The 25863-nt window shown below is 44.4% G+C and overlaps 12 protein-coding genes across 12 annotated transcripts; 3 read left to right on the forward strand and 9 right to left on the reverse strand.

The window, feature by feature from the left end:
- Window positions 1-45: 45 nt before the first annotated feature.
- POM34 (Pom34p) lies at window positions 46-1155 on the reverse strand (the record flags this gene model as incomplete). Its single annotated transcript, XM_022611034.1, has 1 exon — window positions 46-1155. One exon carries the CDS (start codon window positions 1153-1155, stop codon window positions 46-48), a length of 1110 nt encoding a protein of 369 aa, XP_022467270.1.
- Window positions 1156-2098: 943 nt separating this feature from the next.
- Window positions 2099-3544, forward strand: PSR2 (putative phosphatase; the record flags this gene model as incomplete). Its single annotated transcript, XM_022611035.1, has 1 exon — window positions 2099-3544. One exon carries the CDS (start codon window positions 2099-2101, stop codon window positions 3542-3544), a length of 1446 nt encoding a protein of 481 aa, XP_022467271.1.
- A 523-nt stretch (window positions 3545-4067) lies between these two features.
- Window positions 4068-5525, reverse strand: SOF1 (rRNA-processing protein SOF1; the record flags this gene model as incomplete). Its single annotated transcript, XM_022611036.1, has 1 exon — window positions 4068-5525. The coding sequence occupies one exon, from the start codon at window positions 5523-5525 to the stop codon at window positions 4068-4070; it is 1458 nt and encodes a 485-aa protein (XP_022467272.1).
- Window positions 5526-5741: 216 nt separating this feature from the next.
- On the reverse strand, window positions 5742-7343 carry KNAG0M01760 (uncharacterized protein; the record flags this gene model as incomplete). Its single annotated transcript, XM_022611037.1, has 1 exon — window positions 5742-7343. One exon carries the CDS (start codon window positions 7341-7343, stop codon window positions 5742-5744), a length of 1602 nt encoding a protein of 533 aa, XP_022467273.1.
- A 196-nt stretch (window positions 7344-7539) lies between these two features.
- On the forward strand, window positions 7540-8064 carry IRC25 (Irc25p; the record flags this gene model as incomplete). The annotated part of the gene is made up of 1 exon (XM_022611038.1): window positions 7540-8064. The coding sequence occupies one exon, from the start codon at window positions 7540-7542 to the stop codon at window positions 8062-8064; it is 525 nt and encodes a 174-aa protein (XP_022467274.1).
- A 106-nt stretch (window positions 8065-8170) lies between these two features.
- Window positions 8171-8926, reverse strand: SDO1 (guanine nucleotide exchange factor SDO1; the record flags this gene model as incomplete). Its single annotated transcript, XM_022611039.1, has 1 exon — window positions 8171-8926. The coding sequence occupies one exon, from the start codon at window positions 8924-8926 to the stop codon at window positions 8171-8173; it is 756 nt and encodes a 251-aa protein (XP_022467275.1).
- A 388-nt stretch (window positions 8927-9314) lies between these two features.
- On the forward strand, window positions 9315-11231 carry AVT1 (Avt1p; the record flags this gene model as incomplete). The annotated part of the gene is made up of 1 exon (XM_022611040.1): window positions 9315-11231. The coding sequence occupies one exon, from the start codon at window positions 9315-9317 to the stop codon at window positions 11229-11231; it is 1917 nt and encodes a 638-aa protein (XP_022467276.1).
- A 184-nt stretch (window positions 11232-11415) lies between these two features.
- On the reverse strand, window positions 11416-13473 carry NOC3 (Noc3p; the record flags this gene model as incomplete). The annotated part of the gene is made up of 1 exon (XM_022611042.1): window positions 11416-13473. One exon carries the CDS (start codon window positions 13471-13473, stop codon window positions 11416-11418), a length of 2058 nt encoding a protein of 685 aa, XP_022467277.1.
- A 329-nt stretch (window positions 13474-13802) lies between these two features.
- On the reverse strand, window positions 13803-15362 carry MRX12 (Mrx12p; the record flags this gene model as incomplete). The annotated part of the gene is made up of 1 exon (XM_022611043.1): window positions 13803-15362. The coding sequence occupies one exon, from the start codon at window positions 15360-15362 to the stop codon at window positions 13803-13805; it is 1560 nt and encodes a 519-aa protein (XP_022467278.1).
- Window positions 15363-15556: 194 nt separating this feature from the next.
- TOP2 (DNA topoisomerase 2) lies at window positions 15557-19855 on the reverse strand (the record flags this gene model as incomplete). Its single annotated transcript, XM_022611044.1, has 1 exon — window positions 15557-19855. One exon carries the CDS (start codon window positions 19853-19855, stop codon window positions 15557-15559), a length of 4299 nt encoding a protein of 1432 aa, XP_022467279.1.
- Window positions 19856-20525: 670 nt separating this feature from the next.
- RHO2 (Rho family GTPase RHO2) lies at window positions 20526-21086 on the reverse strand (the record flags this gene model as incomplete). The annotated part of the gene is made up of 1 exon (XM_022611045.1): window positions 20526-21086. One exon carries the CDS (start codon window positions 21084-21086, stop codon window positions 20526-20528), a length of 561 nt encoding a protein of 186 aa, XP_022467280.1.
- A 776-nt stretch (window positions 21087-21862) lies between these two features.
- On the reverse strand, window positions 21863-25738 carry NST1 (Nst1p; the record flags this gene model as incomplete). The annotated part of the gene is made up of 1 exon (XM_022611046.1): window positions 21863-25738. The coding sequence occupies one exon, from the start codon at window positions 25736-25738 to the stop codon at window positions 21863-21865; it is 3876 nt and encodes a 1291-aa protein (XP_022467281.1).
- Between the last annotated feature and the right edge of the window lie 125 nt (window positions 25739-25863).

Genomic DNA, 25863 nt, shown 5'->3' on the forward strand with positions numbered 1-25863 from the left:
GTTGAAATATATATGTATATATATCGAGCTAAAAGAGTTGGGTGACTACAAGCTCTTCATTGGGCTTGGAGAGTTCATCATGTAACTGTACTTGCTGCTAGGGATGTAACCTTTGTTTGCCGTTAAATTTGGTGTCTTGGGGAGATGATCCGCCATGGATGCAGTTGAGCTGGCTACCCCTGTCCCTTGCCCCGTTTCCTGGAAGGGGAAGCGGACTTGTTGTTTCCTGTCAGTGGTCAACGGGTTATTCCCAAAGGCGCTTACTTTGGTGTGCGGGAGGTGAGGCGTCTGTTGCTGCTTCGCGTCCGTTTGTTTCGACTTCAACGGCGTTTGTAACGATTTGAAGAGGAACGGTGTGGGTGGTGGGGACTGTTGTGCACTCCCCGTACTACCTGCGCTACTTTGACTGTCCCGCGATAGTCTAGAGTTCTGCGCGGAACGGTCTGTATTTGATGAGGAAATAACGACGTGTGGTTTAGTGATATGACCACCTTTTGTGTCCCCCTGTGGGTGGTTCCTCGGATCCAACCCTAGCAACTCTCTCTGCCTCTGTGTCAGTTCCAAATCGCGCGTGTTAATTCTGGACCTCAGTTTGAACAAAGCCGTGACGATGTTGAACCCTAGTACGATCCCAACCAAGTGGTTCAAGTAGTCTGCCTTGACGACGGATGCATCTTGGAATAGTTGCCACAGGGGCCCCCACCGTGGGTGTGCCCTTTGGAGAGACCATAGCGTTTGCATGCACTGTTTGGATAACTTGCGTCCGTACGCCGAGTGTTCTAGAAGCAACTGGGTTGATTTGTAAAGCAGGTTCCACAGAAAGAATATGAGCACGTTGGTGACCACTACTTGGAACTCTGATTCTTTGTTGATTGTCCTACTGATCACTTTGTCCAGAACAGGGTTTTCAAAGCTCCCGAGGTTAGCAGACCGGAAACCTGCAGCACCAACAGTCTCAGCGGGTGCATCCATCTTCCTCACAGTCTGCTTCTGTTGTTGTTGTTGTTGGTGGAGCTTCTGTTGCTGCACCACCTGCGAAACGGGATCCGAGAGCAGATTGTCCCTGTACAATCTGGGAGATTCCTCGACGACTCTCATCCTGAGCGTCTGCATCTGATCCCGCGAAAGCGGTCTCGACGGGCCAGTCTCTTCCATCAAAAAAAATAGTGTCTACCTTGCCTCCTCTGGTTCGACACGTCGGCCCTGCTGCACTCTCAACCTTTCACAGTAGTGCATCGCAAGCTCTTACTCACTGTACGGGGAGACATCATCTCACATTCACCTGCCCAAAACCGTACAAAGTGATATTCCAAGCAAGCCACTCTCCGGGAAGGTTCCACGCCGAGAAACAACGCAAACACAGCGCTGAGTACAGCGCAGCAATCAGTACAAAGCAGCGATCATGGGAGGCTGCAGGAGCACCAGCTGGTGGCACCTGGCTACAGCGCAGTGCTTGACACACTGTGAAGCGCGAAACCCGGACGCCGCGAGCAGCGCCAAAAACGTCGTTTTCGACGGCAGAAAAATTCTAGAAAAAAAAAAGAAAAAAAAAATTTGAACCGAAAACTGTTTCTCGCAGCGGGTTGCAGCGGGTTGCAGTCCCAGGAGACACAAACAACCGACCACCGGCGACCGCACAGACCTTCGCCCCAGCAGAGAAGGTGTCGAGTGTTCTCCAGTCCGCTCGGGAACCCCCAATCGTGATCGTTTCTCTTCTTTTGGCGGGCTGCATACTATACTACAGAACTTCTCTCCTCTCTCTTTTCACAGAAGACGAGAAAATTCAAAACAAAGCGAAAAAATTGAAAAGTGCGAATATAGAGAAAGGGAGAGAGAAAGATATATACTGATAAAATCTTCTTCCTCCTCTTTTTTTAACGATTCTTTCATTACGTGTCAAGCTTCCGGTTACAGGGTTTGGCTTTTTTTTGGATAGGTACACTATTTTCCTTTGTTGTTTCTTCCTGGAACCGGTATCAATTGCGTATCCGTTCTGTCTTTGCTTCTTTCTTTCTTTTTTTCCTTTTGGGCCCTGCGTTTGATCGAGGGACGAAAAGGGGGCATTGGTGAGAAGAGGTTGTGGGGTACAGGCCTTCAAATGGGATTTATCTCTTCGATTTTGTGTTGTGCTACAAACTCTTCTTCAACGGCGAGCAAAAAGAATAATAAAAATAACAACTACGACAAGAAAAGGCAACCACAAAGTTACGCTTCGAAGAATACAGTATCATCGACAGCAGTAGTAAACACTAAGGAAACACAAGCAGCAAACGGGAGGGCAAGTGACTCTACAGGCACAGGTAGCAACAACAGGCACAAATATAAGCAAAAAGACACGAGTACAACAAACGAACAAATGCCACATTCGGCATCGAGAACAAACAGCAGTGCTGTTCAACACCAGAAACAATCTCCCGAGGGTGTATCCCGACCAAAACAGGTGAATGGCGGTTCTCAATCTGCTAAATTGAATGGTGGTAGGGCCATTGGTAACTCTGATGGTGATGCCGATGATGAGGATTACGAAGAGGACTACGATATGGATGATGTGAAAAGAGACCCGATAGAAAACAACAGTCAACAAAGTCACAGAGTCGACGAAAAGGATACGCTGAACGTGTACAACAACGAAACAGACAGGAGCACGGGGAACTCAAGCTCGGACTACCCAGCAAACCACCAGAAACAACGACAACAGAAGCAAGCAGACGCCTCCACACATGATCCAATGCAGGTCGACACGGATGATAAAGAAACTCCAAAACTAATGGTCCAGGGAGCAGAGACCCAGCTGACGTCAGTCCAATCGCACGAGGCAGATAATAACCCAGTGATAGACCCTAACGTGATATACTCAGACGGTGCACCCAATGACCAAACGACGGACGCGCAGGATTACAACATGACACAGCCATTCGACGAGGTCGACGAGGATGAATTTGTAGACCTCACAGTCTTGCAACCAGACCAGTACCACGCGGCAGGGTACTCCACTTTGCTACCACCACCAAGTAAAGCCGTCTCACACCGCAAATGTCTAGTGCTCGACTTGGATGAAACGCTGGTACATTCCTCCTTTAAGTACTTGAAATCTGCAGATTTCGTACTACCGGTGGACATCGACGATCAAATACACAACGTCTACGTTATTAAGAGACCCGGAGTCGACGAGTTTCTAAGAAGAGTGGGGAAACTTTACGAAGTGGTTGTATTCACGGCAAGTGTGTCCAGGTACGGTGACCCATTACTCGACATCCTGGACAAGGACAAATCCATCCACCACAGACTTTTCAGGGAGGCCTGCTATAATTACGAGGGGAACTACATCAAGAATCTGTCACAGATCGGGAGACCTCTATCCAATATCATCATACTGGATAACTCCCCAGCATCGTACATCTTCCACCCACAACATGCCATCCCCATATCATCGTGGTTCTCGGACACGCATGATAATGAATTGCTAGACATCATACCTCTACTTGAAGACCTTGCCATGGATAACGTGCTGGATGTCGGGAAAGTGTTGGATGTCTCGATATAGCACAACTCTGCTGGAAACTTTGAAAAAGAACGACTGAAGCAAATCTACTGTTTACTTTTTTTTTCAGACCTATAGCAAGCACACATATAGCAGAGTCGCTCTGCCTCGATAGATTTTTACGCTTTTTTTTTTGCACACTTTCAGCCTGCTATGCCTCATACGAATTCTCATTTTTTTTTTCGAGACGGCAATCTTATCGTTTTCCTCCCTTCTTTTAGCTGGAATAATTTTTTATCTTAATTAACCGTACGGAAGCTGGTTCTACGTACACATCCAGACTTGCTTGTTGAGGGGCTCTACCCTCTTCCTCCTCTGCCAGAACAAGTTACCCACACAGCACCTCTGTCAAGTGTCACGGGCTGAAACACAGACCCCTACCCCTACTTCTTTCCCAAGAGTTTACGCATACTTTCATTTTCTCTTCCGAATAGTCTTTCTTTTAGTTGTATTTATATTACTTTTTGTATATCTAGTCTATATTACATTTTACCGTCTCGTTAAACGTCAGATTCCCTGATCAAGATCATTCCACATCGTCGTCACTACCACCATCGGTTTTCCGAACATTTCTCTGCTCGTATTCAAAGACAGTCCCAACAATTTGCTTCTTTCTTTCAGGAACATACTTCTTATCCTTGTTCGTACGCCTCTCATTGTTCTCTCTTCTCTTGATCGAACTCAACTCAATATCCTTAATTTCTTTAGCCTTCTTAATGACCTGAGGAACGTGTCTGTGCCTACTAATTCTTCTGATTTCGGGCATGTACTTGAACCTCTCCTTCAACTTTTCATCATATTCTAGCTTGGATCTCTGCTTCGTCGTCTTAACATTCGATCTATCCCAGGCAACGCTTCTCCACATCCTAACGTTACCATCATCAGAACCACTGATCAAGTATTTCGAATCCATAGAGTACTTAACTTGCATCACATGCTGCATTCTCTTCGTGTGGTAGATCTCCCTCGAGTGACCCTGGTTGGTCTTAAATATTCTGATCGTTTTATCGTACGAACCGGTAACAATTTCGTCACCAGTGGGCGAAAAGTCAACATCCATCACAGCGCTGACATGGTCTTTGAACACATTCAACGACCGGGACATGTTCCGCATATCGTAATAGTACGCATTGTGATCCTCATTCGCGACAACAAAGTTGAATGGTTCCATGGGATTCCAGCAGATAGCATTCGTTCTCATCGACTGAACGATCTTTTGTGTTGGCGAGTTCGTTCTCAGATCGTAAAGCACAACAGAGTTATCACTTCCGGCACTGGCCACAATATCTGTCTCACTCTGGTTGAACTTGAGACTGGTAATATTGTCAGCACCCCAGGACAGGTTCGTTAGTGGGGTCGACCTGTTGTTATCCCAAAGCTCAATCTTCGCACCACCGGTCACAAACAACGGCTTCTCCCTGTGATGGTCAATACCTTGGAATGCGTGCTCACCGTAGAAAGTCTTCAACAGTGCACCTGACCCATTCGTCTTCGTGATAAGTTCCTCGTCAGATTTGATGTTGGCGAAGTCATCGTTATTGATGGACCATAGTTTGATCGTCTTATCGTCACCACAGGAAAGCATGTGATTCTGGTTGGAGAGACCCCCTACAGAGAGTCCCTCAGGTGTGACACACAGACCCGTGACAAGACCGTAATGGCCCTTGAACGAAACGTACTCCTCCCTGGTAGACATGTTCCAATACTTGATAACACCGTCACCAGAAGCAGTGGCCAGCTTGTTCAGGTTATGGTAGTTTTTCGCAACAACGTAGACACCATCTCTATGACCATGTCCAAGTTGGCCGATGAAAGGCTTTGCAAACATCCTTTCCAGTTTTGTCGCGTTCAGCGCCTTTGTGTATTCCCTAGCTCTTTCAAAAGGGTGCAGCTCAGGGTTCAAGTTTCTGGGCATCTGCGATTCTTGCGTCGACTTCACGGGGACATAGTCATCGGCGCTTCTTTTGATGGTCTTGATCTTCATTGCTATAACGATTGGACCTGTATACGGAGGGAATAGGAGGGGGGAAGAAGTGTTATTGTAAGTCAGAGAGTAGTTGGTCAATGTGAGAAGCTCATCGCTCACAGAGAGTGAAATTTTTCAGTCAAAAAAAAAATGAAGCAAAAAAAAATACTCATCACGTTTTTTCAGGTTTTTGACACACAATCGATGGCGACGAGCACATCCATCGATGATCTCTCAGTCGGATTGCTCTGTGGTCTCCGTCTTCACCTCCTTCGTGGTCGCAGCAGGATTTCTCATGTGAGTAATGACTTGTTGCCCGATCCGGTCTATGACGTCGTGGGCCCACAGCACGTCCAAATGCGAGTACTCGTCAATGTACCATATCTTGTAGACGGAGTTGTCCTCGTGGTGTGTGAAGTGGTCGACCAGTTTCTCCCCATTTACGAGTCTGTCCTGTCTTGGGATGAAAACGAGAAGCTGAGGGAACTCGTTAGCAGTGGATCTTGTTTCGTTGAGGTGTATATCTGATTGTTCGACTGGCGTGCTTGCATCTGCGACTGGGAACCACGATTTGTTTGGTGGGAACATTCTGTCCGCACCGTGTTTGAAACTGTTTTTCGCAGGGTCTGGCGAGAGCCACCACTTCATCAATTTTACACTGATGTGGACAGGCGAAAACAAAAAATTGCGGTCTCTTAACGGTTTATCCCATAGAGAGTCATTCCAATCGAACATGTAGTTGAACATCACGTACGATAGGAAAGAGAACGGTTTGGTACCGGCCATGAGGGATCTCATTTTCATCATAAGCGGCATAAATGACCTCTTGCCAAAGACCCACTGGTGGTCGATCCCGTGGGCCATGAACTTGACAAAATGCTTTTCATCTAGGAGTGGACCAGGATACACCGCTGGTGCCAGTGCAACAAAATTATCCAAATTATCAACCAAGTTGAACCCATCCTTATCATCTTTATAAAATTTGGGGCCGTTGATCAGCCCCATGAAACTCTGCGTAGTACCTTGTGAGTGTGCCATCAATGTCAGCTTCTCAAACCGCGTGTTCCTGGACAGCACTTCTGTGACCAGAGCCTTCAAATCAAACTGTACCATCTCGGTCATGTCCCAATCCCACTTCTGCTTCCTTTGCACTTTGTTCAAATTCCATTTTGGATGGAACCCACACCTGTTATTGCCGAGCCAGACGTCAAACCCGTTTGCGAGAAAGTAGTACGCGAGCGATTTCCTCCCACACGATGCAAAACTACCACTGCTTTGTAAAAGGCCATGCAACATCAACACAGGGTACTTGTTTGATGGTGAACCATTAAAATTGTCTCTCGGTATTAGATGCCAAAGATCGATGATGAATCCATCGTCAGTCTCGACTTCGAATTCCTCAATGTCAATGTTGTACTGTTTGTAGTAGTACTTCAGGTCGGGGACCAGTCTCGAGTCCTCCATGTTCAAAATGTCTTCAAATGGGTTTGCAGTGACACGGTCATCAATGCCACGGTTGTTGTCGTATCTGAACTGGTGGCCAGGGTGATCGCACAAGGTTATAGTATGATCGTACTCGATATTATTCTCATCGTCACTCTCGATATCTAGCGGAGTGGTGGAAGAAATGGAGACTCTAGAGTACCTTCTTGTCTTCTTGGCACCGGTGGTTTCCTTAGGGTACTTCTTACTGGCGCTCCGTTTATCCCTCGGGTCACTCTTCTGCTTGAAGTGGACCGTGATGTAGTTGTTCCAAAGCGACAGCACAAAAAGCACCGAAAGGAACACGTACAGTATCAGCGCAGAGGTGAACTGCTGCAGCACATCTAATAGCATTCTATTCTAGGTGTTTAGCGGCACAGGTAACTTTCTTCTACGCTGTGAACCACCCAAGCTACGCTTCTATAAGAAGAGTGTTGAACATATCGCGAAATATTGTCATTAGTAGTAAACAAAAGTAACACCAGTTGAACTTCGAAGGTGTAAAGTCATCGCCAACTTTTGGTTTTTGTCACAGAACAGCACCACTGCGATGCCACACTTCACATCAACGAGCACGTTCCCCGAAGAGTTAATTACGTTACCGGAGGGTTCGTCGCTGGAGGTTCTTGCCGTGCACTACACCAACTACGTTCTCTTACAACTGCGTCTTAATGGGGAGATGGATTGTACCGTCGAGGTTTCGCGGCGTGGGTTGAGTTCAGTTGGGCAGGATTCCCTTGGGAACCCGATTGCTGGGTTTTCGGGAGCTCCCGATTTGGAAGACGATGCTGATGAACAGGATTTTGCCAGAGACAACATGGCAGACTACCATGTCATCACGAAGCTTGGGGATCCAAACGACACGAAGACCCCAGTAATTGCCACACAGATAGCGGAGCTGTATCAGAGAGTGATCCTACCGAATGTGCCCGGCTCATTGAAGCAGTCGACAGAAGACCCAGCTAGTACAAGCTTAATTGTCACTCTGAGCAGCAAGATCTGGCGTGACGATACGGAGGATTTCCAGAAGCTGGTCTACGTGCTCCAAACCATCAAGGAAATGTACCACTTGTGAGTTTGTGTTAGTGATGTATATATAGATATATATGTGCATGTGAGGGAGAGAGTAGGAGAAAGATATTTATGCATGAGAAAGTTTATCATAGGACTGTAGTATCCTGCTAATTGGTGTGAGTGGAGTCGTCAATCACTGCCATATCTAGCACTTGTAAAGTGCTTTCGCCCTGGCAGCAGGCAACCAAATCCCTGTAACTTACTGGATCAATAAGACCTGTACGTTCCCACGACGACGAAGACGTTGTTGGCATCGCCCCCTCTTCTGCGAATACCAATTTGGAGATCTTCTCTACAAGTTCACTCTTGGCAGCTGGGTCCGCAACGGTCACTTTCACTTTCATCTTTGCCCGCACGATCGGGATAATCTGTTTGGCAACGAGCAACTTGATCGCCTCCAGGGCTTGCAACTTGGCCGGCTTGTTCACTACGGGGCTGAACTTCAGCTGCACAAGCGCCTTGTGGATCATCGTTGGAGGGTACCGTTTCTTGGACACAGGATTGATACACTTGGCACTGATGATGGTCAGCATCTCGTTGTTGATCTTGTTCAGCATCAGCTGGCGCTCCTTCTCAGAAAGCTGGATTTCCCCCTTTGTGAGGATCTCCGCAATGACCGTATCCACATCCACGGTCCCAAAACACTTCTGCAGGTCATCCTTGGGTGCAATCAGCCCCTTGGGCACATTCACAAACACCTGGTGGATCTGCAGCACCTCGTCCAAGTCCTTTCGTACACCTTCCTCGTAATCTTGCACTTTGTTCTGGTAGCACGCGATCTCAAACCGTTTTTTCCCCTTCTTCAACTTCACCAGCGATACATTCGTAAGCTTGATTTGTCCCGACGGCTGATTGATCGCCATTGCCTCGTCCTATCTGCCCCCGGGAGAACAGACCGACCTGCCAAAAGAGAGTTGGCGATGAGTTCAAACTTCAAAATTTCAAGAAATAAATTTTCGAAAATAAAAAATGAAAGATGTAAACAAAGAGACGAGCGATGCTCGAAGGTCCCTTTTAACTGTTTATATCCTTCGGAAAGGGGTTCTCTCGGGGGGGAACAGTGTAACTTTCTGCTAGACTTGCTTTGGAGTTGGGTAGGTGCAGAAAGAGGAGAATTCTTTAGTATTTTTATTTGTCATATTTGTTTGTTTCCCCGCTAAAAATAAGCTTATCAAGATTCTTTTGAGATAAGACACAAGAGGTGCAAATCAGAGGAAGTAAGCTCGCAAACACACCTACTACAAACTTTATATGGAGAATACAAATATGTCTGATATTGAGTCTCAGTCGCTTCGCAGGTCGAACGATCAGGCAGCCAACAACGCTAATCAGCAGCAGCATGCACACTACATTTCCATTCCAATTCAAAGAGATAGCGACTATGCGGACGCTTCCGGGGTCGGTGCGCCGATCTTGTCTAGATCAAATGCCATCGATGAAGAGACGGACCAGCAGTTCAGGACCAGGAGACAGTCCATACTGGATAACCCAATCGGATCCTTCAGGGGGGTCAATTCGCTGAGCAAGTTTGCTACCTCTCTGAGAAGGGCCAACTCGTTCAGACATATCGAGACTGAGCCTGACAAGGAGAGATCATTTTTCAAAGACTCTGTGGACGAGACCTTCGATCCGAGAACCATGGCTCCGTCTCATACGGGTCGGAAACTTTCTCTTGTGCTGAGACCCAGTCTGTCCAACATGCTGAACAGTGCAAGGAATATTGACACGAACCCGTTTGTGGACGAAACGTCCGTGGATTACGGGTCGACGTACTCGGGGGTCCCCGGGATTGCAGATCTGTCTGGGATGATCAGAAGGTCGTCCGCTTCCGGGCTAAGACCATCCATCTCTATTGCAGACTTGACAAACAACCTTGGGATGGACGGGTATGTTGGATCTATTGCGCCAGACGCGGACTCAATCTTGCTAAGACAAGTCGAGGACAAGGATGGGAAATTGATCACAGTTCTTGCAGGGCAATCCACGGCACCGCAGACCATATTCAATTCGATCAACGTTTTGATCGGGATCGGTCTCTTTGCACTACCCCTAGGACTGAAGTATGCTGGGTGGATTTTGGGAATCACCTTACTTTCAGTTTTTGCTCTGGGCACGTTCTGTACCGCTGAACTGCTGTCTAGGTGTCTTGACACAGACCCAACGCTGATGTCATATGCAGATTTAGGGTACGCCGCCTTTGGGAACAAAGGTCGTGCACTAATATCGGCACTTTTCACAGTAGACCTATTGGGTTGTGCAGTGTCGCTGGTCATCCTATTCGGCGACTCCCTAAATGCATTGTTCCCCCAGTATTCTGTGAATACTTTCAAAATTTTGGCATTCTTTGTGGTGACACCTCCAGTGTTCTTACCGCTAAGCGTACTGTCCAATATTTCGTTGCTCGGAATATTGTCCACCACAGGAACAGTTTTTATCATTGCATGCTGTGGTCTGTCAAAGAAAACTGCACCAGGCTCGTTGCTTAACCCAATGGAAACACGTTTATGGCCTTCAAGTTTCGAGAACTTGTGTCTATCAATCGGATTGTTGAGTGCCTGTTGGGGTGGCCATGCCGTTTTTCCAAATTTGAAGACAGATATGAGACACCCACACAAATTCAAGGACTGTTTGAAGCATACTTATAAGATCACTGCTTTTACCGATATCGGTACGGCAATTGTCGGATATTTGATGTTCGGTGATACCGTGAAAGACGAGATCACCAAAAACGTCCTGCTGTCTCCAGGTTATCCCAATTTTGTGTACGGATTGATATCCGGTTTAATGACGGTCATTCCGATTGCGAAGACTCCATTAAATGCAAGACCCATCATATCTGTACTAGATGTCATTTTCAACGTCCAGGCGCCAGAAACGAAATATGAAGGCAATAAGTTGAAGACGGCAAAAACGATTCAGGTAGTCAACTGCATCATAGTGAATATTCTCTTTGTCGTGATGGCCATCATTTTCCCCCAATTTGACAAAATAATTGCCTTCCTTGGTGCTGGGTTATGTTTTGCCATCTGCCTGATTCTACCATGCTTGTTTTACACTAGAATATGCCGTGATACTATCAAGTCATGGGAAAAAGCGGCATGCTATATTACAATTGTACTAAGTGCCATTCTTTCGGTTTTAGGGATCGGAGCAGCCGTTCTTGCATAATTCATTATCACTATCTCTCGGAATTTCAAAAATCGGTTTATAGGACACTGGATCGCGTATACACCTTTTCTTCGTATATATTATACCTATCTACCGTTATCTTTTAACTACTGACTTACTTTGAAAGATCACCAGTATGGTTTTATGCCTTTAAGAAATTATATGTACGGCACAGAAAAGTTGCTCAGTTGGAGAATTCCTTGGATCTCGTTGATAGAGATGTCACACCTTTCACCACCGCGGGACAGTAGTGTTTTGATAGCAACACATTTTCCCACAGAGTAGCTGCACCGGCGTTACTTCTTGTCAGCACATCCGTTTCCATGTTGAATTTGCCGTTACCTATTCTATCCTCCGTAGAGTACAGACCACCGATTTCAGGATATCTGTTCATCAGTTTGTCCACAAATTTAAGCAGGGCAACAGACGTCTTTTCAGGAGTATGTTCTATGCACATATAGATTCTCTTTGTAAACGCCGTAGCTCTTTCGGTGGTACCGGATTTGCTTCTGAAAAAGGTGTGATCTAGAGCCTTTAAAAGCAATTCAGCAGTCGTGGAGACATTTACTGAAGGTTTGATATATTCGTCGTTCAATGGATCAGCCAACCGTAGGGACTTATGCGAAAGCTCGATGTCTGCATCAAAGGCTAAGCACGGCAATAACGTGTACAAGGCATTGACAAAAGTAGACAAGTCCATGTTAATTTTCATATGCTGATTGTTCGAGGTCAAGGAAAACGCACTCACAATGCATAACAAGAACTTTCTTATTTCTGTTGGAGATAAATTGTCCAGATCTGTATCGCTTATAATTTCCTTCATTACTTCCAAAAAGTCACCTAACAGATCGAAACTGGCCATGTTCCCAAACTTGGATAGACCTTCTAGGACTGAACCCACCAGCCTGTTGTTACCGCTTTTGAGTATGTTCAGGTACATTGTCAAAACAATTTTCAAGATCTCTGCCTGGTTTTTCTCCCGCATTTCTGCAGAAACCACCAGTTCTGCCTTTTGCATCTCGTCCTCGATATCTCTCATCTCCTTCCGCGCCTTCTTTTGTTTCTTCGATAAGTGGACTCTATCCTTTTTCTTTAGTCTCGTCGCTCTTGTAGCTTCCTCCTCTTCTGCCTTGCTGTTGGGATCGTAATCATGGAGTATATCCAGGGACAATATCATATTTAAAACTGATTCTTCAACATTGAAGTTACGAACTTTGACGACTTTTGACATCGTCCGTAAAATTTCCAATGAAATCGCACCCTCGTCGTCATCGTTAAACAATGTTTCAATGGTCCTGATAGTGGGGATAGCAGCTGGGTCGGCATTTAGATTCGGTTTACAGACACGACGGACAAGTATATTGATCACATCGCCTCTAAAGTTAAAGTGCGATACATTTGATGCCAAATGGTTTGTGGCCTGCATAGCCAGCACACCTAGGGATACTTTGAGCGGATCGTCGTTATTTGGCACTTTGCTTAATTTAGTGAGTAGTCCAATGTAGTGCTTGTAATTTATGACTAAGTTTTGTTCAAATGTTCTTAAACTTGCAACTTCTTTGGACACTTTCTCCTTCTTTTCTGTATCTGATAAAGGTCTGATCCGGTAGCCAGGGATGATACTTCTGAAAACCGTGACTAACGAGAGCATGGAAAATTTACAGGTATTTGGATTCTTAGAGTCAGCCATTTTACATAGTCTGGTGAGAGCCGATGTATTTTCCTCCGCGTTCTCCATGATTTTTTCTACGAGGTCAGCAATTTCCTCCTTTAAGGCGACAATTGTTTCTTCAGTGTCTGGTTCTTCTTCATTGTTCTCTTCTGCATCCACATCCGCTTTAGTTTCGGCGCCATTTATGGTTTCTTCTTCTTCTTCTTCCTCAGAAGTAGACTCGTTTGTTACGTCGTCACCTTGCTTGGTAGCATTTTTTTTCCTTATTTGCCTTTCCACCATATTCCTTGCAACCATACCGTTGATCTTGATTGGCAAACCTTCTACCATATTCTCCTCATTGTTCTGAATTTTCCGAGGTTTTAGTTCATATACCTGTTCCTCATCCTCCCAGGAAGTGTGTCTTCTCTTCCTGGATGGGGCGGCCCCCTCATGCTCCGGTTCGATTACAGCAGATAACTCACCTACATCTTGAAATCCACCGTCTTGCAACAAAGCATCTTCCTGCTTTCTTTTTTCGGCTGTTTTTTTCTGGATATTCTCCTGTAGTCTCTTATTTTTTCTAGCCATGTTGGACAATTACGGGGTGTGCTGAACGGTGCTCTGGACTCCGGATATCTAAACGCTTCTTTGCGATGAGATGAGGTCAAGAAATCAATTCGAATTTTTTTTTTTCTCGAAGTTGAAAAATTTTTGTGCGAACAAAAAGAAGCTTCAAATCGAGGTAGCGCTCTCATAGAGGGTTGCCCATCGTGAATCCTCAGATGGCGCTTGCTGTTGTCCCTCAGATGCTCACTGCATATCTCGAAAACCTTGTAAATATTTATCAAAATACGTGTCTTGTATGTAAGCTATATAATACATTGATGCTTTGTTATGGGCACACATGTAGATGTGCCTTACATTCCAGCCAAGTAGCGTAGAATTTTTTCGTTCATCAAGGTATCTATTTCACCATTCTCTGCGGCCTCACCATAATCTGACAGCGCCTGCTTGATGCTTTTGACGGCGGTCAAACCAGATAATGTCTTGCTACCTGTGGCCCCCTCCAAGATCACCCTTGCAAAATCTAGGTCTTTGTTGGCCAAGTAGCCAAGAATCAATGCTTCCGTTAAATTATCGCTCGGCGATGTTTCCGTCTTATTGTTCTTCTCCTTACTAAGTTGCTGGATATTAGCGTTGTAAATTTTCAACGATTCATCTATGTCGAATTTGGACAGGGCTAAGATTTGGACGGTTAGAATTTTAGCTCTGGTAGCATCTGATGCTGTCTCGGGGACAAAAGCCTCAGCAAACTCCCAAGAAGCCTTATCTGCTGTCTTAAAGCTCTGGTATGCCATTGCTAAGAAGACCTCAAAAAATATATCTTCCTCCTTACCGCAATGCGAGGACAGTAAAATGCGGTACAGTTCCATAAATAACTTGGTATCGTTTCTGAACATACCGATCGATCTCAACACCTTCTTAGCCAGTCCAATGTCAGATTTGTGGAGATCTTCTTTTGAAATGAAATCTAGCAGATCATCAAATTCGCTTTCCGTGGAAACAGGTTTCATGTTGAGAGTACTCTCCGGATTCCAACTGTTATCAGACAGTTTCAATTTCACACTTTCAAATTGTTCAACAATACTATGGAAGGCCGCAGTCTCCTCGTCTGTGAAGTCGATAATTTTATTTTCGCCGATGTTTGACAACATTGCATACAGTAGCTCTTTATTGGTTTTTAGCAGGTCTTTCGGAACGTATGGATAGATTAGGTACAGTTGATATGGTGTTAACTTGTCTAACTTTTCTAGGAAAAGATCGAAAGAGGGATCAAAATTTAGCAATGCTGGCAAAATGTAAGAAGCATCCAAGTCAATGGTGTCCTTTGTGAGTTTATCAATCAACCCCCTTTTTATCAAGTTGCGGTCGCTAATATGGTCTAAGAGGTAGATGGCATGGGTGATGTCATAAATGTCCAATGCTTTCTTGCCATCGTTAATCTCAGCGGAATCAAAATAAACCACTTTGTTCAAAACCTCGAGTAAAATATCTTGTGATAGAGTTCCAAATATCTTACTATATGTCACAAAAAGTTCCCACGAACTGTTCACTCGTCCTGGGTTGTTCTTAATAACCTCTAGCAATGCTTTGGAGGTCAACGGTTCGTTAATTTCTTGCAGCTTTTTAGAATGTATGGTGGCGATACTGTAATCGTGACCGGCCAATTGTTCGATCATTGCATTGTGAATGAAACCTTGTTGTTTAAAGCTTGTTTTTGGACGTTGCGAAAGAGACTCGCCAATCTTGGACGAGACCTCATAGGGATCCAAATCCTTCAGATCCTCTGGTAGTTGGTCTCTGATCGGGTCAAAACATTTCTGCTGGAAAAGCTCCTGGTACGCCTTATGCAGAGACGGTTTCAGTTGCTCAGATAGTTTTAGGCATTTAGAGAAGCTTCTCTTAAATGTCAACATCGCGTTGGCTTTTGGTGCTTGGGAGTTCTCCTTTCCAGAACAGTTAGTTGATCGCAACAGTCATCAAACAATATATAAGAAAAATATTCTGCAAGCGATGAGTCAAAATCCCAAAAGATAAAATATACCACGAAACATACAAAAAACAACAACTTAGACTCCTAAATAGATACATGAAAGATGGTGATCCGACATTAGTCTGAATCTCCACCAAATGATGCGTCAGAGTTGTCGTCGTCTTCGTCGTCGTCTTCGATGAAGCTGTCATCGGACAGTTCAACCGTTTCGCTGTAAGATTTTACAGGACGAGCAAAAACCCTTGAGCTACGCTTCCGCGGTTGTGGGATGACTTCCTCGTCATCATCGTCCTCATCATCATCTTTGGCATCTTCTTCAATAAAAGAATCAGGATCGCTTTCGTCACTTAACTCAACCGCCTCCGCCTTTTGTTTGGCTCTTGGTTTTGCCTTGGGCGCAGGCGATTTTTTGACTTCAGAACTTGATGCAGATGTAGGCGCCGAAGCAGATTCCTCGCCATTGTTGAAGGCTTGATTGATTTTTTTGAATTTGTTGGAGAATGCACTCAAACTCTTTTCATCGTCGTCGTTTTCTTCCTTCTCTTCTTCTTCATCCGTGTCACCTTTCTTCACAACTTGATCAAATAACGTCGATGAGCTATTAGAAGGTTCAGACGCTTGCTCTGTTTTTATTAGTGTCTTATCCGGAGTTGGTGAGGCTGTTGTAGAGCTTTTTGGCTCTGTTTTAATTTTGGTAACCCTCTTCGGCTTGGTAATGGCCTTGGGTTCGAGTAGTTTTCTCTCATAATCAGTTTCCTCGTATTTTATCTTCTTGACTGTCTTCCGCGCAACACGCTTCTTACCAGAGGCATCATAGTCATCATCATCACCCTTCCTCTTACGCTTACCCTTGATTTTCGTGCCCTTGCTAGGAATATCACCATTACGTAGCTCTTCATCTAGCTTCAAAAACTCTTCATACCCCTTCGAGAATTCCTCCAAATCGGTATTCCATATGTCCTTGGCAGAAAGTTTTAGAAGGGCCTCCAATTCGACCTCTTTTTCTTGTTTTTGTTTTAGCAACCTGTTGTATCTTTCTTTTGTCAACGACCAAATACGCATACCTAACAAGTACTCGAAGGTCCCAAATTCATCCTCAGGGCCATTTATTTCCTCAGTTCCGTCCTCAGTGACAAGATCCTCGTCTGCCATGTTTTCCTCCTCCTCGGTAGCTTCCTCGATTGCTCTACTGGTTTCTTCGTCAGTTGTACCATAATGCGGTTTACCCAATTTATTAATTCTCGGAAACCCTAACTCCGTCAATTCCTTGATGATTTCTTTACGTGGCTTGTTGGTCACCTTCAATTCATTTTCTATGATCATTTTGATGAATTTGACCTGGAAAGAATACTTTTCAACTTCCCACTGTAACCTTTCGCTCATATAATCCTTTCTCTTTTGGTAGTACTCCAATCTAACATAATAGAACTCACTCAGTATTTCATTAACATTGTCATATTTTCTGATCTTACCCCGAGGATCAAAAGCTACCATATTCTGTAAACTTATAGGAGATATCAATTTGAAACGCTCGTAAAACCCAATCTTTCTGGTTTTTGTCATCTCTTCAGGAGTCAGTGTGACAATGAACCTGATATTATTGGTATGTTGTTCTTCCATGTCCTTGATCCATGCCTTCGTTCTTTCATTGCCACTTAGCCCCAATAACAAATGTTCCTTGATTGTAGTAGTCCAAGTTTTGGCTGGCAGTTCAGTGATCTCCAAAGTACAAGGGCCAGTTTGTTCAATTCTACCGTACATTCTGTATCTTTGAGGTTCAGTTTTCTCTAAGGAACCAGTCCAACCTCTGTACCATGGATGCATCTCTTCGAGATCTTCACCGTTCATCAAATGCCCGATATTTTTCACGATGTCCAAGGGATTGAAAGGTGGAATGTTAGTACTCCACCCAGTCCCAATACCTTCACCCCCGTTTACCAGAAGCATTGGGATGACGGGCAAATACCATTCTGGTTCCACTGTCATTTCATCATCTTGTACATAGGAATACAATGGGTCATCAGATGGGTGAAAAATCTTTCTGGTTAGCTTGTTTAACTCTGTAAAGATGTATCTCGTTGCGGCAGCATCTTTACCACCGGTAGCTCTTGTACCAAATGCACCATTTGGCATCAGTAGGTAGATGTTATTGGAACCAACAAAGTTCTGGGCCATACCAATGATGGTTTGGGCCAAACTCTCTTCCGCATGATGGTATGCAGTAAACTGGGCCACAGAGGGAGCCAACTGGGCGACTTTGATTTCAGACCTAAGATTTCTCTTAAAGGTAGCAAACAGAACCTTTCTTTGGCCCGGTTTGAAACCGTCTAGCACACTAGGGATGGACCTGATGTTATCCGCCAAAGAGAAGAGAATCAGCTCCTTATTGATGAAGTCACTGATGGGAATGTCAGATATTTTTGGGTCCAAGACGGTACCTGGTTCGTACTGCCTCAGCCATTCCTTTCTATCATCTGCCTTCTTCTTTGAAAATGCCAGTTCAATTAAGTCTTTGTCGTTGCCCTGTAATTGGTGGAATGTCTTCAAATGCTTGTCTAAATCAGAAAAATATTCACGGACTTCCTGACTTGACGACGTACCCAACCCCTTATAGTACTTCTGTTTCCAAGTGAATTTATGCGCCTCCTCAAGTCTCCACTTCTCGTAGTCCGGTATATTGTAAAAGGCAATGACTTGTTTTCTTGGTTTGGTAATTGTTACCTTCACAATTGGTGTGATAAATTCCACCAGAAAGCCTGGAATATCCAAAAGACCTGGGAAGGAACTTTCCAAGAAATTGATAATCAGCCCCTTTATATGGGAACCGTCGTGATCTTGATCTGTCATGATCATTAGATGACCGTAACGCAGAGTCTTCGTATCCTCGTAATTTTTCCTATGCTGCAGCCCCATAATCTTTTTGATTGCTTGAATTTCTGCGTTTTTCAAAATCTGGTCAGCACTGGCCTCTCTAACATTCAGGATCTTACCACGTAGCGGATAACAACCGTAAAAATCCCTACCTACAACAGCCAGCCCTGCCACGGCAAGCGACAAGGCAGAATCACCCTCTGTCAAAATCAAAGTACATTTATAACTGTCCTTTGTCCCAGCTTTATTTGCATCCTCCAACTTTGGGTACTCTGTAATCCTACTTTTCCTGGTACCATCAGATTTTTTAAGTTGGTTGTGGGCGTTTTCATCGGCAATTTCAAAAATTTTGGTTGCTAGGTCTGTTTTCATGATTTTGTTAACGAAATCGCCAGGTATTTCGCACCGGGAGCCAAAATCTTTTATTCTCGTGGTCAATTGTTCCTTTGTCTGTGAGGTGAAGGCAGGGTTTTCAATGAGACAGTTAATGAAAATGAACATGTTATTTTTTATTTGGAACGGTTTGATATTCTTTTTCCTCTTTTTCAACATATCGGAGACTTTCCTAACAATCTGATCCACAATATAGTTAACATGGGTCCCACCAGTGGTCGTTGCGATAGAGTTAACAAACGATATTTGCTGGAACGAAATATCTGAAACTGCAAATGCTATTTCCCAACGATTACTGATTTTCTCGTATAAAATGGTAGGAATCTTGGCGTCCGTTTCCACCTCTTGACCGCTGTCCAGTTGTCTCTTTTTCTCGAGGGATTTAAGGTACAGCTCGACGTAGTTTTTGAAATTTTTTATCTTCAAGAACTTCCCGTTCAGATAAACGTTGACGTCAGCGACTGACCCGTTGATATCGTATACACGACGACGCATAACACCCAAGATATCACTATCGAGGTTCTCCATGCCAAATCTGGACAGATCAGGCTTGAATGAGATTTTCGTGTACGAGGAGACCTTTTTGTAGGATGTGATTTCAGGTGGGTGGCATGTAGTCATGTTATTTTCCCATTTTTGAATGTACTTCTTCCCTGCTTTTGGGTCTGCAGTCTCGAGAATAAACTCCGTAGAGAAAATGTTACAAAGCTTGGCACCGTATCCGTTTCTACCACCGGTGACTTTTTTCTCGTCATCGTCGTAGTTAGAAGATGTCAGCAATTGACCAAAAATCAATTCAGGGATGTATACTTTCTCCTTGCTATGAATCTCAATGGGGATACCCTTACCGTCGTTTTTCACTTCGATCAGATTCTCCTCCGGTATGATGGAAACATCGATCCTCTTCATTGTGGGGTCTCTTACCTTGTTATCAGCGGCATTGACAAGAATCTCGTCAAAGATTTTAAACAACCCAGGCACTATACTGACCTGCTTCTCAACCATACAGTCTATCTCATCATCGAAGATCCATTGGTGCTGCTCTTGGATTTCAACAGATCCAATATAAGTATCCGGTCTCTTCAAGATATGCTCGAGCTGAGAAATCTTCTGGTACCTCTCGGAGGCAGATTTCTCGTTGCCACGAACCATTATTCACAGTGCGCTAATCTCTGATGCTGCTGCGGATGCTGCTTATCTCTGCTATGGTGAAACCTTTAGTTGTAGATGCAACACGTAGTACGTATCTTTTATTTATTTTTCAAAAAACTCCAGAAAAAAAAATTTCGCGCCTGAAAATCTTTTTTGGGCTCTTCGACACCAGATCTTGCGACACTTTGAAGGATCAAAAGGCGTGCAGCTGGTGATCTAACGAGGACTTTGCGTTGTCAATGGTCTCGGCAAGAACATTGTTACAATTTTTGTGTTTGTGCACTTTTTCCTTGTCGAATTCCTTTCTTTTCCAGTAGGTTGAGTCGAAAAAGGAAAAAGTTCAATAATGTATTAGTTTCTGCGCTCTGCAAGTACTTATTCTATAAGATGACGCAGTATGCCAGAGCGAGCTTTTTAGGAGGCGCGTCACCTTACTCTTGCTGATATCTTTCTATTTGATTGATTGGAAAGTGCTGACGGATAAAGAGCCCTCGTCCAGTCGTAATTATCGTGCAGCTTTCTTATCGTAGCGCCTCAATTGGCAGGAGACATATGGTGGTTGGTGTCTTTTGCCGTTGCCGTTGCTATCTGTGTGTCGGGGCAGCGTGTCCCGACACTGCTGACGCTACTTAATGCAGTTCCCATTTTCTAGGGGAAGGAGGTCATATCTTCATGCTATGGAACAGCAGGTATGTCCCGGATCCTTCTTTACCAAAAGACTTGTCCTTGTGGCAACCTCAAAGACGTCGTCGACACCTTCGCCCGTGAGAGCACTACATTCCATGTATTTTTTGGCACCAATGGCTCTTGCTACCTGTTCAGCCATCTGCGGGGATACTAATTTAGCATCGACATTGTTCCGCAAGTCGTTCTTCAACCCGACAAGGACAATGGGGGCGTCTGGACAGTATCTGAACACTTCCTGCGCCCACTTATCCCTCGCATTTTCGAGCGAGTCCTCGTCATCAACAGCGAACCCAATTACAATTATATCAGCCTTGGAGTACGAAAAGGGCCGAAGTCTCTCGTACTCCTCCTGACCTGCCGTATCCCATAGGGCAAGCATAACTTTTATACCGTCCACTCTACAGTCCGTAACATAGTTCTCGAACACAGTCGGCTGGTACTCCTGCGGGAATTGCCCCAATGTAAATACATACAGTAAAGATGTCTTACCGCAAGCACCGTCGCCAATGATCACTAGTTTCCTTCTAATTGCCTTCTCTGACATTGGTGCTTCACAGAATTGTGTATTGATTAAAGATGATGCAGAGAAGGGAACAATGGTAGAAGAATACTCGATTCCGAAGAGAAAACTCGCAGCTAAAAAGGCAACAACAACCGCTTACTTCGATAGGGATGCTAGCCACCAGGTACGCAGAGCAGCCAACGGAGATTGTCGTGTCTCTTGTTGGTTTCTCGAAGGTAAACGAAGAAGCAACGCCAAGTCGCATTTTATTTTTGTCTTGAAATTTTGTGTCCAAAAAAAAACCTCGAGGAAAACAATAGCGTTTTCTTTGTTAATTATGCAGGAAACCTGCCTTTTACGTCATCGGAGCCTCGAGGTAGCTACGAGACTGCGTTGGGCTAATAACTGTCTGGATGTTTCCTGGGAATAGAGTCATAGCCCCAATACTATACCAAATGTAATTCTGTGGGATAAAACCGAAAATGAACCAACGGGTAGACCAGTGTCAGTACTTAGATATTAACGAATACTTCATGGCTTGTATAATTCATTGGTCCAACTCCAGTTGGTAACCGACAACTGAGTCTCACGCTAACACTAAATATTAAATAAACAATAAAACAGGAAAGAAGGCATTCCAGATGATACTATAACTAGCATAGGATTTCGGCGAAAAAAATTTGTACAGTGCAGTACAAGGGCTTGAGTTATCGTCCATATATATATACATATATATATTCTGTAAGCAATTATATGTCAAAAGTGTTTTGAAAAATGTAAAATCCCCCACACATGATATAATGGTGTCCTTCCATCCTTTAATGACCAGAAGAACCAATTGTATTTAACAAGATAGACGCTGAACTTGTTTCAAAGGGCCGCTTCTGCTGGCTCGTTTCACCTAATAATTGTTGAGTGAAATGATCGAAGGGAGAAACATTTGTACCATTTTGAAACGGCAACTTGACACTACTTATAGTACCATTGGAGTCTTTCAGTACTTCACACGCATGGTTGTTGTGCATTTGAACAATTTTATTCACAAGATTTGGGAAATCCAATGGCGCTTTAGGGTTCTGATGCGAGATGACATTGTACAGTGTCTCTAAGGGCACAAACACAGGTGCGGAGGAATCATCCTGTTGCACAACTGGAACGACAGAAAAATATGCATTGCAAATAGCGTCAAATGTGGTGGAATCATTTTGTGAAATATTGCCGACGCTTCCATCAATAGGAGTCGAAATGGAAGGTTGTCCCATTGCACCATTGGGGAGGATTGGAGTAGCCCCGACGTTCCATATATTTTTAGACGATACAACGCTGCTTCGATTGGAACCTAAGTCGCCGCCATTGCCGTTTTGGGAGGGTGTCTGACCTCCAAGTGACGCGATCGATGGATACGCAGTATCAGAGCCAACAGAATTGTTCCAAATTGAATTTCTTTGTACCATTGGAGTTGTAACAGGATCATTCATATGCAAGGATGTATTGGCAGATAGTCCACTGCCGTTGGTTTGCGGAGAGATATGCATTCCAATGTTTCTGTTCGCATTGGGACCAGCCTGTGGAGGTACTGCAGCATTTTGAGAGCCCCAATATGGGTTCTGGTTGAGTGCTGTTCCAGAAGAAAATGATGGCTCGTTCAAAGAAGACGAGGAGAACATATTGGTTAAAGTACCTAAATCGTCATCCAACAAGCTTCTCTTCATATCTTTGTTGAAGGGATCAAATGCAGACATCGGTTGTTGTTGTTGTTGCTGCTGCTGCTGATGATGGTGAGGTATACTCCCTATTTGGTTGAGCATGGAATTAGAGGATAATGGGGAGCCAAAAGAATTCCACGAGGAGTTAATGTCATGAATTTGAGGTAATAAACGTGGAGCTACTGATGGAGGGACCATCTGCGGTTGTCTAACATCATAGCTGTTGTTACCCCCCACCATGTTGTGGGGACCTAGCACGGGGTTGGAATCAAACAAAGTTGAGCTCTGAATATTGTGCAAGGGATTTGTTGGGTTGCCGGATGATAGAGAGCCCACAGTTTTGTTCAAGTTTTCAGGCGTTTGTAATTGATGCTGGAAGCTAAGTGCTGAAGGTGGCTCCGTTTTTGTAGCGCCTACTAGGTCAAACACATCATCTCCAATAGTTTTCTTAGCGAGCGCGCTTGTGTGAACATTGCCCCGATATAAACCTGAGAGATCATTGTATTGCAAATTAATAGAAGATGAACGAGGAGTAACTGCATCCTTCGAGTTGTTCCAAATTGTTCCGTCGTTTGCAGACAAACTGGTTGGATTTCCAATAGCCAAGGCAGACAAGGGTGCATCCTTCCCAAGCATACGTATTCCACTGCTTAAGTCAATATGTTTCATTTTTTGGCGTTCTTCTTCGAGCTTCTTTTGGCGTTCCTCCTCTTCTCTTATTTTTTGACGTTCCGCTTCTAACTTCTGTTCTTTGATCCTTTTTTCCTCCGCCGCCTTTCGTTCTTGTTCCAAACGTTTTTGCTCTTTGATACGTTTCTGTTCCAGCTCTTTTTGTTTTCGTTCCTCATCTCTCTTACGTTTTTGTTCTTCTTTCAATTTCCTTTGATTTTCTTGTATTTCTTCTCTCTTCCGTTGTTCTTCAAGTTTGCGCTTTCTTTCCTCATCTTTCTTCCTCCTGGATTCCTCCACCTTCCGTCTCTGTGCCTCTCTTCTTTCCAATTCTCGCTCTTCTCGCTCCTTTTTCAAACGTTCCTCCTCCTCAGCCTTCCTGCGCTTCTCCTCCTCTTTCGCCAATTGTTGCTGTTTCCTCTTCTCCTTCTCCTTCTCCTTCTTCTTCTGTTTCTTTTCTTCTTTCTCCTTCTTTTTCATCTGCTCTTCCTCCAACTCTTTCAAGAGTTTCAGCCTATTCGCATCGGCTTGTTTCTCGTGATACGATTCCATGATCCTACTCTGTAACAGTTTAGTGATGGCAATTTGAATCAACCGGCGACCTTCTTCGAGACGGTCTGCCTCGTCAATCTCACTTTCAGAACCTTCATCATGATGTGCGTGCTCTCCAAAATCAGCTCCATAATGTCCTTGATTTGCTTTCTCGGAATCTGTCAGGGTTTGGTAGCGGTGTGAAGCATTGCTGCATGAGTTCTCTTCTGCCAGATCTTCGTCGTACTCGGACAGCTCTTCGAGGTCGTCTTCATCCTCATCGTATTCAGAAAGAATATCGCTTTCATCATCGTAATCCGAAAAGTCATAATTATCCTCGTAATCAGTTTCCCTACCCTTGCTAAGTTTACCGACCTGATCCATTGTAAGTGGATTGGTCAAAGTTGCAGCGGCAGCGGCAGCCGCAAGCGATGCACTAATTGAAGAGCCGCCAAACTCATTGTCAAATTTATCTCTAAAGGATTGCATGACAATCTCGCCAAACTGTTTCCGATCGGTGCCAAACATAAATCTAGTGAAAAGTTCCTTCTCGAGTGCGGAAACCTCTTTAAATTCTTTTCTGTTCGTATCATACGAATTCGTCATCCTATCGGCAATGTTGTGCTGTAAGTCAGCATATTCCTCTGCTGTGAGTGGCTTGCCATTATGCAGCATTGTAGTGAACGCTCTTGCGTCCCCCATGCTTTGATAGAATGACTCGTCTATTCGACCGTTATCACCACGCGTTTTATCAGTGACGAATTTCTCAATAGCCTTCAGGAACCCGACACCCTTGTTGTTGATCAGCTCCTCCGTGACGGCTCGCATGTGAGGATATGCCATAAGTTTGTCCACATACTCTTGAGCAATTTTCGGGTGTGAGGAGATAAACTTCTTGGTAAATTGCATGTACTTCTCCTTCAACTCATCATCATCTTGCTCGACAAGGTCTGCGTCGCATAGAACGGGCGAAGTCTCTGGGCTTGTACTGAGATGATGTGATTCTGAGAACTGATCCTCTGGAACATTTTGAGGATAATCATCATCATCATGTACGCCACCCTGTTGCGACACTGGTTTCTGCCTCTGTTTACTCTGTTTGAAATGCATTACCTCCTCCTTTAAATCACTTGTCGTGTTTGTGCTTAAAAAGTCGCCCATTGCCACAGCATTATGCAAAGTTTTTTCATACTCAGAACTTCTGTTCTCGGTTCCCTGGTCCGAATACGACCGGTTTTTGGATATCTGAAGCTCGTTGATGATGCCCAAGTGAAATTTGACTGGGTTCAGCTCCGGATCTTTTATCTTGTCGATCTCATACAGCATGTTATATATCCTTTCCATTTCCTGGTCCATGCTCATATGGCGTCTTCCACAGACAGAACAATTGCAAGTATGATCTACCTGGTGTTTCCGGATTACGTCGAATACCTCATCTTTGCCAATTTTCAAAATCTCCTTCTTTTCACTTGGTGGAAGCGATTCCCAATGTAAATCAAGAATCGAGGCCATCGAAGCCCCACAGTTCATACCGCTGTCTAATGTACCATTCTTATTCTTCTTCTTTTTCCCTGTAGTCTCGTTGTCAGACGGCAAGGATTCCACTATCACATCACCGTTTGCTGCTCGCTTGATTATCCGCGAGGTTGGATAGTCCTCATCCTCATGAAACACCTCAGCTTGTCGCGTTGGCATTTCCGGCGGGGCTATCTGCGGACTAGTATTCTTCCCGGCACTGCCGTGCTTCGACTTACCCTTCTTGCTTTTACTCTTTGATTTTGACGGCATTACTTCCAATTAGAGTGACAAACAACAACAACCAAAACTCAAATACTTTTTCAACTATTGGATAATCTCTATATGTTTAACAAACAGGGTCTCAATTTCACTGTATACCAGCCTAGAACAACCTA

This window comes from Huiozyma naganishii, chromosome 13, assembly GCF_000348985.1.
Source record: "Huiozyma naganishii CBS 8797 chromosome 13, complete genome".
Taxonomy (NCBI): Eukaryota; Fungi; Ascomycota; class Saccharomycetes; order Saccharomycetales; family Saccharomycetaceae; genus Huiozyma; species Huiozyma naganishii.